The following is a 14,440-nucleotide window of genomic DNA, read 5'->3' on the forward strand; positions in this document are numbered from 1 at the left end:
TTTGTTTTGTAGATTTTCCGTCTGTTTTCTGTGTAGTTGCTGTTTTTGTGCATCAGCATCTTCAGACCAACAGAAAATCCCCCCCAAAAACAGTCCATATATTGACCAGATAAAAAAAAATTCACATAAACATGAGGTGACAAATGTTTATTTCATTCAGTAGAATATAAAAAGGCATATGTATAAATTCAGTTTGATAAAAAAACAGAATCCCCTCAGGTTTTAAAGACACAAAAAGATGAAAATTCATCAAACAGACCAAATAAAACTGAACCAAAGCAGAGTCTGATCAGACGTTTAGTTCAGACGTTTAGATAAAGACTGGTTAGGACAGCTGTCAATCACACCCTAACACACCCCCTTCCTTTATTACTAAAGGCGAAAACAAAGCGTACCTTCTGCGCCCTCCAGGGGGCGTCGTCCTGGAAACCAGTGTTTGTTCTGAGCTCACGTCATTCACATGAAGAATCCAGTGTCGTACAGTTACAGGTGTGTTCATGAGGTCACGTGACCCATTTAAAGGAGCAGTCAGCGAGTTTTAATCGTTCATTTCTTCTTTGTATGAAAAAAAAAAAAAAAAAAAATAGCTGAGGTTGGATGAAGGCACACATTCAGTCTCCATGACGACCACGGCAGCGGCCCATTGGATGAAGAGAGGGCAGATACAGCTAAAGAAGAACAAGAAGACAAAAGAAGAAGAAGGCACCTGGTCCAGTAACACCTGACAGAGACACCGCCCCTTCTGCGTGGAGGCCCCGCCCTCCCATCAGGTTCAGTAATTAAACTTGACTTTCTGGATGTCAGAGATCAGAGTCCGAGCCAAGTAGATCCCAACCATCTGAAAGAAACAAACGAGACCGGGTGAACCCCCCAGACAGTTAGAGGACCTCCCAGACCGGCACAGATACAGATCTGACCCCCCCAGATTATCACAGAGAATAGTTTTTTGGTGTGTCTGTAGTTTTTGGTGCATCTGTAGTTTGTGGTGTGTCTGTAGTTTTTGGTGTGTCTGTAGTTTGTTGTGGATTTGTAGTTTGTGGTGTGTCTGTAGTTTATAGTGCGTCTGTAGTTTTTTGTGTATTTGTTGTTTGTGGTGTGTCTGTAGTTTGTGGTGTGTCTGTAGTTTGTTGTGTATTTGTAGTTTGTGGTGTGTCTGTAGTTTATAGTGCGTCTGTAGTTTTTTGTGTATTTGTTGTTTGTGGTGTGTCTGTAGTTTGTGGTGTGTCTGTAGTTTGTTGTTCGTCTATAGTTGTGGTGCGTCTGTAGTTTGTTGTGTATTTGTTGTTTGTGGTGTGTCTGTAGTTTGTGGTGTGTCTGTAGTTTGTTGTTCGTCTATAGTTGTGGTGCGTCTGTAGTTTGTTGTGTATTTGTTGTTTGTGGTGTGTCTGTAGTTTGTGGTGTGTCTGTAGTTTGTTGTTCGTCTATAGTTGTGGTGCGTCTGTAGTTTGTTGTGTATTTGTTGTTTGTGGTGTGTCTGTAGTTTGTGGTGTGTCTGTAGTTTGTTGTTCGTCTATAGTTGTGGTGCGTCTGTAGTTTGTTGTGTATTTGTTGTCTGTGGTGTGTCTGTAGTTTGTGGTGTGTCTGTAGTTTGTTGTTCGTCTATAGTTGTGGTGCATCTGTAGTTTGTTGACCTGCAGCAGTGAGATGACGATGAAGACGATGGCGACAGTGTAGAGGTTTCTTGGTAACCAGTCCTCCAAAGCGCTGATGCAGCCTTTAACGTGAATGTGGCTACTCCAGTCCCGCTGATCAATAATGGTAAATATCAGATCAATAATGGAAAATATCAGATCAATAATGGTGAATATGAACTCAATAATGGTGAATATCAGATCAATAATCACCATTGGTCTGTTTCTGACATCGTAGCCACACTGTGTGTTCACCACCGAGTCCTGGAAAAAGGAGACACCGTTTAGTGGTTAAACTCTGGTGTTCAGGTGATGATGTCACATCATATGTTCACTGTTGGACTGCCTTTAGAACCAATCAGCTCACTGATCAGTGTTTAGAACCAATCAGCTCATTGATCAGTGTTTAGAACCAATCAGCTCATTGATCAGCTCATTGATCAGGACTCACAGCAGGGTCGGTGACGCAGCAGGAGAAAGGAACGCCACACTTTTCTCGGCTGCGATGAGTCCCGTTACAGCTGAAGTAAACGTTCAGGTCCCAGTCGTTGGGATCCTGAGCTCCACAGCAGTAGTTCTGGAAGAACCGCACATCCGTCAGAACCAGAGCCCACCAAACAAACAGAACAAACAAACATCCGTCAGAACCACAACCCACTAAACAAACACTGTTCATCAACACAAAGGGCCGTATGTCTCCTGTACGTCATCCGTAGAAACCCTGCGCCCCCACATCAGTATCTAAAACGTGAACCGCGTCACCGCTGTGAACCGTTACCATGCGCTGCAGGGAGTCGATCAGATTCTGCAGGTCGATGTCGTCTCTGTACCCTTTGATATTCTCCAGAAAGAAGTCGTTGAGCCACTCTCGGACCTGGCTCTGAAAGACCACGGCCAGCACTGCTGCCGTCAGCTCCAGGAAGAAGATGAGGCCGATCACGCCTGAAAACTGGCCAAAAAACACAGCACAGCATTAAAAGTACAAAAAAACACCACGTCAGACCACAGATGATGGCGTCGCTTTCAGTCCACATACAGACACTGACGTCATCACCATGGGAACATTTACAACTGGACGTATTTATATTTAACAGGATAAACCATTAATCATGTTCATGTGAAACCAAACAGAAGAAACAACACTCGACACAAAAACCAAGATCAAATCCAACGAAGGAAAAGTTTCGATCACTGACCTTGTTTACATCCACATTAGAAACCTGATCAGTATTAAATTATTATTGATTGTGTAAACAGTATAATCTGATTTATTAGATAACAGCAGTAATCTGATTATGAGAAATCAGATTAACACATCTGGATTTGTCCCCAATACCCCGGTGTCTTCATGGGTAATCTGATTTATTTAGTTCTGTTACATTTGAACATGTGCAAAAACTATTAAATCATGGAAAGTAGAGGTGACGTGGAAGATGATAACAGGAAGTTTGACTCTACTGTCACTAGACTCAAACAAAACCAAACAAAAGTTTAATTGAAAATTTTTTTTAAATGAACAAAAAATAAGTAAATTACTGAAAAAATTAGCCAAACCAAACAACAATTGGGTAAAATAATGAGAAAATTAACAAAACCAAACAAAAATTGAGAAAAATAATGAATAAAATAAGCAAAATTAAACATGAGTTGAAGACAATAGCAGGTAGTTTGATTCCACTATCACTGCGTACGACAAATCTGAAATAAATCCAATAATGGACTGAAACATCTAAACCAGGGTTTGTGGATTATCGTATTTTTCTGAAGTGCACTTAACCCATCCGATCTGATCAATACCAGTTATTGGGTTTTTATGGTCACTGTAAACGGGGTCAAATATAGAAATGTTCATAAATGTGGTTCTAATGCGTCTTAAGTCCACGTACAAACTTGAGCAGGCAGACGTTTTCCCTCAGAGCTCCCACGCAGCCGGCAAAGCCCAGGATGAAGGTGACTCCGCCCACCACCAGGACCAACCACACCGGATCGAAGCCACGGAGCCGGGTCACCTGGGCCAGGTCCAGCAGAACTCCCTGTGAACCAGTAAAAGCAGTGAGATTTCAGCCGTTCACGCTGTGTTCAGAAGGTCCTGGACAAACCCGTCAGTGTGTGTTCACCTTTTCACTCCAGGCCCAGAACCCGACTGCGATGAAGGCGACGCCGGCGAGCTGCAACACAACAGACACAAAAACATCACAACACAGCCAAACATGTCACATGACCTCTGACCTGAACCTCTGCAGAGGTCATTAAACACTTCAGCTTCACTGAAGTTTAATTCACCCAAAGCAGCTTCATCCACCGAAACATATGAACAGAGTGGATTTACTCCAGTTTCAGTGTTTCATTGAATCTAAACATGTTTCAGCTGTTGACGAATCTGAGCGATTCAGTACCAGCTCCAATGTTTGTGTTTCACTGTTGTTATTTTATTGTTGTTTTTCTCTTTATAGTTGTTTGATTGTAGTTATGTTGTATTTTGCTGTTTTATTGTTATTTTTCTCTTTATACTTGTTTTACTGTAGTTCTGTCAACCTTATTGGCTGATATCGCCATAATCTAATTGATAGACATATGATGACACAGGGTGTGTCTCTGGTGTGCTGTTTCCTGTATGATAACTGGTTATTGAGTATACTCTGTGACTCATGCGACAGTCTGTGTCAACGCTTTCCTGATCTCTAACCCACAGAGGATGTGAGCGACAACCAAACAGGAAACAGAGACGGGTTTGCATTAGTCTCTGTTTTAACCCGTTAACAGCTGACAAGAGAACAGGTAAACACAGAAACAAACACCAGACTCACCCAGAAGATGATGTTGTAGCTGAACATCAGGTATTTGTAGCAGCAGCTGACCTCAGCGCTCTCATAGCGGTAGTAGTACATCTCTGAAAGTCACATGATCAAAACAGACACACTTATAGGAAAGTCAGTCTGGATGTGTTTTATACGTGTCCTACACTCAGTATCTGAAAGTACAACCAATTCACAGAACTACATCTGTCATTGTGTTGGTCCAGAATTTACATGATTCCATCATCTTTAATTGATCCACATGCTTCTGAACTTTAATCCACACAGTCAAGAAACATGAAGAAAGTACAGGCTTCATTAATCTATATAATCTGATGACTTCGTGGCAGTCATCAGTCTCCACCATCGTAGTTTAGTCGATTTCCTTCTTAATCTGGACTGTCTCCAAATGTGTATCTTCTTCTCACCAGTGTAAGACCTGTTGAACCTGTTGGTGATACAGGTCCAGAAGTTCCAACTTTAATAATTCTAATATCATTCATTTATTATCATTAACCAGAAATGTGAGGTGTTTGAACTGAACAGTGACGTATAGTCCAGTGTTATGGTTGTTTACCAGGATGGACATTTTAAATCTGCTTCTAGATCTAAATAGACTTGTTGTGAACAGACTTTAAAGTTTGGAAAAACAAACTGTTCCTCTTCTGTTTCTACCAAACTAGTTAAACCTTAACTTCAGACCAGTTTAACCCACTTTAACCCACTGTAATCTGCCCAGTCTCCAGTAACCGTTTCAGTCAGTTTAACTAAGTTCAACTATCTACTTCTTCTAACCTCTGGTTCTTTTGTCCGTTCCTTCCTCTTTTGTAACGGTACCGTAAACCGTCCGGTTCGTTAAATTCTTGTCGTTATTCTTCGGTCCGTTAAGTTTGTGCGGTGCTAACAGGAAGCGGCTAACGGCGGAGCTAACTGCACAAAGTGTATTAAAACGCATAAAGTGTCAAACTAACGGCTCCGTTCGTCACAGTGACTCACCTGAATCCCTCCGAACCTTCCACGACCCAGTCCGAACCCAGACAAACAAACAAACAAACAAACAAATAAACACACCCTGCGGAGGAGGACAACTTCTGTTTCCACTGTTACTACTTCCGCCTGGCGTATACCTGCTTCCGGTACGTCCTCCAGAATAAGAGCACAAATACTTCAACATAAAAGTACACGTCCTTCAGGAAAAAAGCAGAAGTTCCTCCAAATACTCGCACACATCTTCAAAATAAAGGCACATACCATTCAGAGTAAACACACAAATCCTCCAAAGTAAAATCAGACATTGCTCAGAATGAAACCACACATCTTTCAAAGTAAAAGCATACATCCTTCAGAATAAAACCAGACATTCTTCAGAATAAAAGCACAAATTCTTCCCCCAAAAATCCCATATTCTTCAGGATAAGAGCATAAAATACTGTTCAGTTCTTCAAAATAAACGCACACACCACGGTCCAGTCCTTCATTAAAAAAAGCAGTGAAAATGCAGAAGTGGATGCCTCAACCTGAACCCAGGCTTTGTTTGGGTTCACAGATGAGCTGAGCAGTGTAATGACACAGTTCAACCAGCAGAGGGGGACACAGATGAGCTCAACACTGTTTTATTTCTGTGCGTGATGTGACTGTGTGCAGGAGGAGGATGAAGACGACGAGGAGGATGAATCTGGATGTCAGGAATCTTCAGACTGATGTTATGAAATTTTTTTGGTTCTGTGGCCCAGTTCCTGCTGTTGCCGTGGTAACCATGACTTGATGTTTCTGTCACCATGGCGATAAGCAGCAGCATCCTGTGTCAGACAGAGGCGACGGCATCCGTCTGTCACAACAACAACAACAAAAACAGGAGTAAACAAACAGACGAGCCGATGGTGACAGAGTCACAAAACTACCATGAACAAATATGTTCAACTGCAGGGGGTCAAAGGTCAGACACTCTGTTCAAAGACTCCTCTCCAACTGCGGTTGCCATGGTAACAGAGCTTCTCAGGGTCATCTGTTGTTCATAGACGACAGAGTGATTTAAGTTTACCTGAACAGGGTCTGAGTGCTGACAGTTTTTGTCTAAATGTGAATAAAAACCTGAGGTTGAACATCATGGACTTTAATAAAACCTGAAACTGAATCATGAACCATCACTGATCTGAAACACTGACCTCGTCTACACCCACGTTAGAAACCTGATCAGCATCCGAATTCTCCAACCTCAGTAAATCAGGCTCAGTGTGTTTTCCACTCATGATTAGATCAGATCACATTAGATCAGATTAGATTAGATTCAATTAGATTAAATTAGATTAAATTAGATTAGATCAGATTAGATTAAATTAAATTATATTATATCACTATATTGTTAGGTTAGATTAGATTAGATTAGATTAGATTAGATCAGATTAGATCAGATTAGATTAGATTCAGTTTGATTCAATTAGATTAAATTAGATTAAATTAGATTAGATCAGATCAGATTAGATTAAATTAAATTATATTATATCACTATATTGTTAGATTAGATTAGATCAGATTAGATCAGATTAGATTGGATTAAATTATATTACATTACTATATTGTTAGATTCGATTCGATTCGATCAGGTTAGATCATATTAGATCAGATTAGATTAAATTATATTATATCACTATATTGTTAGATTAGATTAGATTAGATTGGATTATGGGCTCTATGCACAGCCCCTCTACTTCCTGAACTTAAAACCACTCCTTTATTTCCTGTCTTTCATTTTTGGACACACTGGCTGATCCAGGTGTGTCTGACCACAGAATCACCACAGGCAGTAGCAGGAACACCTGGACTCGCCAGTGTGTCCAAAAATGAAAGACAGGAAATAAAGGAGCTGCTTTAAGTGCAGGTAGTAGAGGGACTGTGCATAGAGTCCATTGATCCCACAACGGGGAAATTCAACTGCGTCACTTCTGTTTTCTATGATTTAATAGTTTTTCCAGCTGTTCAGATGTAAACAGAACTAAATAAATCAGATTAACCCGTACATGCATGAAGACATCAGAGTATTAGGGGGAAATCCAGGTGTGTTAATCTGATTTATTCTAATCTGATTACTGCTGTTATCTGATAAAACAGATCAGACACTGATCAGGTTTTGAATGTGGATGCAAACGGTGTCAGATGATAATGTTCAGGTGTGGACTCGGCGTCTGACCTGGTGGAAGTCACATGGTTGTGATGGCGACCACAGGTCTGATGTCATTGTGTTTTCCGTGGACGTTCAGATGATGTTCGGAACCGTTCCCGTTGTTCTTTAGGTGGTTTGAACCCATGGCACACATGTTCTGGTCTGTTGGAGAACGTGGAGGATGAACAGAGTGTCAGGACGACTTCACACCGCGTGAGTCTCTGATCTGTTACCGTGACGCCTCGACTCAACCAGCCACTCACTGTCTCCATGGCAACAAGACCCGTAACCTGACACATCAGTGGGTTTTGGATCTTTGTCTCATCACACTGTCAGTGCTAAACAGTATGTGTGAGTTCAGTCACTTGAACCCTCAGATCAGAGTTTATTCACTCAAACACAGCGTTCACCATCGCATCGTTTAGTTTCATTTATGGATTTTAATTACAACCAAAAAGCAGGAAAGGAGGATAAGAAGCAGTGACATTAAAACGTCCTGTCACTGGTTTAGGTTCATACATTCATCACATTCAGGACCAATAATGAGTTAAATTTACACGACTGTGATGGAAGCGATGACTTTAATCCTGAGTCATTTTCACATTGGTCTCATGTTCACTTTGTCCCAAACACCATCAACAAGAACAAACCTCATAAAGAGCAGATGGTAAAAACATCCTCCACTTTAAGAACATATATACAAGTGTAACTGTAACTGAAAATAAACCTGCATTTGTGGATTCACACATCAATCAGTTAAGTAACAGTGGACATGATAAACTCAGCTTCTTCCTCCAATGTTGGGCATAAAGTGATATTAATGTCAAATATTGAGATTATTGTTAATTTTTTTTTCTGTTTTCTGTTGAAATCTCTGGGTTTTTTTTTCCTTTCCTCACAGACCAATATGATCTAAAGTGGATCAGACCAGTAAAATACGATCATAATTACAATGGTCTACAATTTCTTTTTTTTTTTTTTTTTTTTTTTTTAGAAATGATCTGTCTCAGAGATTAACCTCCTCAGACCCAGCTATGGGTTTTCTGTCCACATTTGTGGACAACAGTTTCACAATTTTATCCAAAAAAAAAAAGAAAAAAAGAAAAGAAAACTGTCCACCACAAAGGACATTCCATAACAATTTTAAAAACTGCATCTGAAAAAAACTGTTGCATCATGATGTTTCCAATATAGGCACTGATTTAATAAAAAACAAAAAAAGCTGGTACAATGCTGACATTTCCTGGGTCTTACAAGGTTTAATGTGTTAAATATTATGTATTTTAATGAGGTTAATTATTAAATAAATGACCAAAGTGCTGGTTTGCTGATGTTTTCAGGTATATGATAGTGTTATTCCACATCTTTTCCTCCTGAGACTCAGGAAAGTAAAGGTTTTGGCTTTTTTACATTACATACTGTATATGCTGTGATTGGAAACAGCACAATGCCACAGCTTTCTCAAATACGTTTTTTTTTTTTTTTTGAAGGAATGTCGTTCATGGTGGATAGCATTTCTTTGTTTGTTTTTCTTTTTTTTTTCTCTTAGTAAGGCTGTTGAAACTCTTGTCCCCTACAGAGGACAAAAATGCACTGCTGGTTCTCAGGAGGATATGCTGGTTTCTATGGAAGTAAATCTGTCTCATCAGATTTTGAATTATAAAAGCCATTGAATTTTTTGTGCTGAATTTCTTTGCACTGAAATTAAGAATCTGAATTTTTTTGTCTCTGAATTCAACTATGTTCATAAATTTAGAATTGAAAAAAATTCAGATGCAAAAAATTCAGACGCAAAAAATTCAGATCACACATCTGGGACACCAAGGATAAGCAATGATTCTATCTCAAGTCGAACTGACAGCCAGCCAATCAAGTTACGTTAGGGTTGGTCATGTGACACCAATGCAGGAAGACAGTCAGCACAGATGTGTGATCTGAATTTTTTGCATCTGAATTTTTTGCTTCTGAATTTTTTAAATTCTAAATTTATGAACATAGTTGAATTCAGAGACAAAAAATTCGATACTTAATTTCAGTGCAAAAAAGTTTAGTGCTAGAAATTCAATAGCTTTTATAATTCAAAATCTGAGGAGACAGATTTACTTCCATAGGTTTCTGTCCATTTATCCAACAGATGTATAAATGTTCCACTGATAGAACCTGCACAGTCCATGTATTGTCATGTGCAGACAGTGTTTTGAAGTAGATCTGACACTAATATTCCTTTGGACTTAAACCCATTCTATCATTAATTCTTGAATTTCACATTTTCACCCCAGACTGTATCTGTGAAACTACAACCAACCAACATTTAGGGCTGGATTAGTCTGGACCAGAGACTCACATGTGGTCAAATTTTACTACTTTTATTCTGGAAGCACTTGACTTGTAGACCAGTGTAACCTATAAATAATGACAAATCCAAATGTCTTCTATATGTTAGAGTGAGAAAAGTTAAATTATATGAAAATATTTACATTTCTAAACTATCCTTTAACAATAAAATGTGAACCTGTCTTCATATAAATCAGTGTAATTGTACCAATATTCTGTCTGTTTTTAAATGCTGTGTGCATTTGTAGATCCACTGTGATCTGTATGTTATAATGAACATGCGGCACAAAACTGTTAACACTGCAATTATTTTTCATAAGAAATTTCAGGCGGTTCCTGTTATTCCTAGTTTTTAAAGGATAGTTTGTAGATGTAAACATTTGCCAATATAATGTATTTCACTGGTCCGGTCCACATCATATTGGGCTGAATGTGGAGCCAGAATATAATACAGCTCTGGAAAAAATGAAGAGACCGCTGCAGTTTCCTGTGAAATCAGCATGTGTGCACGTATGACAGCACCCCTGATCCATGTCTTATTTAAGAAGCAGAAGTACACACACCACTACTGTGGCCATCACTATCTTCTTACAGTAGGTTAAAACAGTGCTATTAGTACCACAACAGTAACTGGAATTAAAAAATAACTACTGAATCTCTACTCTTGGGACATTCAAGTCGGGACATCGTTATCGACACTGGCTTGAAAAGACTTTATGACATCCTCACATATCCTGCAAGGAAACATACTCATGTCTTGGATTAAATAACAAACCTCCCACTCAAACCACTTGGCATAAAGTCCTTATGGAATGCTTTCCTATGGAATACATTTACATCATTCCTCAAATGGACAGTTTAGGAGAATTTGGACTCCATACCGTGGTTTCACTAACTCATCAGTCACATGTATGCTGTCAGACCTCATCAGTGACTGAACATCTTCGGTGCCTGTCCTCAGTCAGATCACTACTCATCTCAACTGTCACTGCTCGACTGCCTGATCTTTGTTTTATCCTCACTGTAAGTCTATACTGTGGACTATTAGCTTTATCTTGGAATCGTCTATTTTTTTTCTTACTCTGTTAATCTTCCAACAGCTTCATATTTTTTTATTTTCATACAGACCAGGTGTTGTACTGAGACATTTGTTGTTGTAAAAATGTATTAAAATTTAATAAAGATAATTAAAAAAAGTAAAAACCTACTGAAAACTACTGGACTTGTGCTCTGCCAATGTTCCCAAACTCTGAGTTGGACTGGTTCTTCTACCAGGACAATGCTCCTGTCCGCAGCTAGGTCCATAAAGGTGTGGATGACGGACCACCAGATGAAGACCCTGTCAGGTTCAGCCCAAGCTCCAGACCTGAACACACTTTGAACACTTCTGGAGGAAGATGGATGGTTCAGGCTGTGGAACATTGATGAGCTTCTTGAATTTCTATGGCAGGAGCTGCAACAGCAGCAGAGGAGAACCAAGACATGTGGAAGCTGTCATTGAACATCAGGGTTATTCTACCAAATATGTGTGAACTTTTACCCAGTTCCAACATTAGTATTGTGTTGTTGACAAATGAATATGACAATATTTGTATTTGGAATTTGGGAGAAACGTTGTCGGTAGTTTGGAGAATAAAACACAAATGTTCATTTTACTCAAACGCGTCTATAAATGGGAACATCAGAGAAAGGGATCATTTTGCAGAGGTGTCTTATTTTTTTCCAAAGCTGTACGCATTGTTGCTAATATTATTAGAATTGCACTTTTATGTTTTTGCACTAAAACACAGAGAAGAATTGGTCGTTCTTATTTAACGGTTCTTATTTGATTATTTGAATGTTCATATTGGTCTGAATGTGGAACCTGAACTAAAAGGACTTTTCCAGCCCTGGCTTAGATTTACTAAATATTCACGTAATATTTGTCACAAAATAATTCCCATTATTATCTTTTAGATGCATTAAATGACTACTAAATAGTATCAGCATGATATTGGAAAAAACTGACCCTGTTTTTTTTAACCCTGCGATATATATTGCAATATGAAACACAACTCAGGAGGATATAATATCTGCGTGGTGCCGACGTAAATGGTCAAACTAGTTAGTTGTGTTTCCTCTCATTGTGTCGACACAGAACATGTTTCACTTTCATCCTTCTGTAGCTGAAATAATTGCAGATAACTGATGTTGCTTTTCTTTTTGGCACCATGTCTTCGTTTTTGGTGATTTTCTCTTGTTCGTTGCTCATTTTTCAGTGTCGTTGCCTGCGACTCACTCCAGACTAATTAAGAATGATTGTGATTGGTGGATCGCTGCGTGCAGTGTGTGTCACATTCCCTCGAAATTAAATGAGAACATGTTGAGGTCACTTCCTCCTACATTACAGGACCTGCGATGTGACTATTGCGCACATGTACATTGCAATGACGATGCTCAAACGATATATTGTGCAGCTCTAACTGTAAGGATTCTCTAAATCTAATTCTGTTCAGTGTTGTTTTGTCTCACAGGTGTCAAACATGTGGCCCGGGGGCCAAATCTGGCCGTTCCAGCCCTGCAGGATGAAAGTGCAAAACTGAACCTGAACAGTCCAGGTTTTCCAAATCCTTTTGGTTCAGGTTCCACATACAGACCAATGTGATCTACAGTCAAAAGAACAACACAATAACCCAGAAAGAATGACAACTACAAATGTTCTTTGGGAAAAATTATGTGGAAAAAATTTAAGTGAAAAAAATCACATTACACTGTGAAAATATTTACATTTACAAAACTATTCTTTCACAATAAAATGCAAATAAATACATAAATAAAAACAAAGATGAACAACCTGAAATGGGCAATTTGAACAATATTCTGCCTGTTCCTAAATGTTTGGTGCATTTATGGATCCACTGGGATCTGTAGTTGTGTTCATAATAAGAGATGGAATATTGTACAATTTGTTCAAATTTTAGTTCCAAACTCTAAAATTTGAACAATATTCTGCCTGTTACCAAATGTTTATGGAACACTGTGTGTAAATGTACATGTAGAAATAATAAGTTGAGGTATAATATTGTTAAAATTGCATTCATTTTTCAAATGAAATTTCTGTTTTTTCAGGTTATTCCCATCTTTTTTTGGAAAATGTAAATATTTTCATAATTGAATTGGGGTTTTTTTTTGTACTAAAACAAGAAGAAAAAACTTGGATTTGTCATTATTTATAGGTTATTAAGTCATTATTGTACTGGTCTGGCCTGCTTGAGATCAAATTGGGCTAAATATGGAACTGAACCAAAATGAGTTTGACAGCCCTGTTTTATCTCCTCTGTCATTTAACTATAATGTCCACTTTTGTCCAGTTTTGTGCCGATAATTCCTCTAATTACATGTATTTACAGACAAACTCTGATCAATAATAATGATGCGAAGATGCTTTTATTGACTCTGATGATGTGTTTGAATACAGAGAAGGCGACAGAGTCTGTGTGATGACGTCCTTCATGTTTCAGTGCAAATGGCGTCGGATGATTGGGCGAAGCGGCAGAGTGTTGGTGACCTGCTCTGATTGGCTGCTTTACTCAGAGAACAGATAATCCCCCATAATCCACCTGAATCCCACAATATGAGGAGGAGGCCGTGACAGCAGAGGAGAACTCATAAAGAGAAGATCAACAGATCTCATGATGATTTACACATGTCCATCAGCTCTGACCTCTGACCTCTGAGTTCACCCACATGTTCAGTTTCAGTGTTTAACTCTGAACCAACGTCACATGATGGTCTGGAGTTGAACCGAAGAGTCAGAGTCACTTCAGGTGTTTATTCAGTCGATGAATCTGAGCAGTTTGACGACGACTCGGACACAAAAACAGTCAATTAAAGTTAATTAAAGTCATTAAAAGTTCATTCTTCGATAATTATCTCCGTCTGTAAAAAGGGTTTCCTGAATGTGGATCCTGTGTCTCCTTTTGGATCCGCAGCTTCATTCTATCACAGAAAAACCGATTCAGTCCCAAACTCAGATCAGGAACATCCAACACAGACCTGGACCTGGACCTGGATTAGAATCTGAACCTGGACTAGAACCTGAACCTGATCCTGGACTAGAACCTATACCTGAACCTGTAGGTCGAACCTGAACCTGATTCTGGACCTGGAGGTTGAACCTGAACCTGATTCTGGACCTGGAGGTTGAACCTGAACCTGATTCTGGACCTGGAGGTTGAACCTGAACCTGATTCTGGATCTGGAGGCTGAACCTGGATCTGAACCTGGAGTAGAACCTGAACCTGGACTAGAGCCTGAACCTGATTCAGGACCTGAACCTGGACAAGAACCAGAACCTGATTCTGGACATGGAGGCTGAACCTGGACCTGATCCTGGAGTAGAACCTGAACCTGGACCTGGAGGTTGAACCTGGACTTAGACTAGAACCTGAACCTGGACTAGAACCTGGATCTGAGTCCAGGTCGTCACAGCAAAAACATCTTAAATAAATGATGAATTCAACCAGAACAAAGACAGTGGA

The 14,440-nt window shown here is 39.4% G+C and overlaps 1 protein-coding gene across 1 annotated transcript; it reads right to left on the reverse strand.

Annotated features, from left to right (window-relative positions):
* Window positions 1–132: 132 nt before the first annotated feature.
* Window positions 133–5,537, reverse strand: tspan14 (tetraspanin 14). Its single transcript, XM_030155400.1, has 9 exons — window positions 5,423–5,537; window positions 4,439–4,521; window positions 3,749–3,799; window positions 3,518–3,664; window positions 2,410–2,580; window positions 2,083–2,208; window positions 1,845–1,895; window positions 1,632–1,745; window positions 133–838 (listed from the first exon to the last, which is right to left on the reverse strand). The coding sequence occupies exons 2-9, from the start codon at window positions 4,517–4,519 to the stop codon at window positions 773–775; spliced, it is 807 nt and encodes a 268-aa protein (XP_030011260.1). The 5' UTR covers window positions 4,520–4,521; window positions 5,423–5,537; the 3' UTR covers window positions 133–772.
* Between the last annotated feature and the right edge of the window lie 8,903 nt (window positions 5,538–14,440).

This window comes from Sphaeramia orbicularis, chromosome 15, assembly GCF_902148855.1.
Source record: "Sphaeramia orbicularis chromosome 15, fSphaOr1.1, whole genome shotgun sequence".
Lineage (NCBI taxonomy): Eukaryota > Metazoa > Chordata > Actinopteri > Kurtiformes > Apogonidae > Sphaeramia > Sphaeramia orbicularis.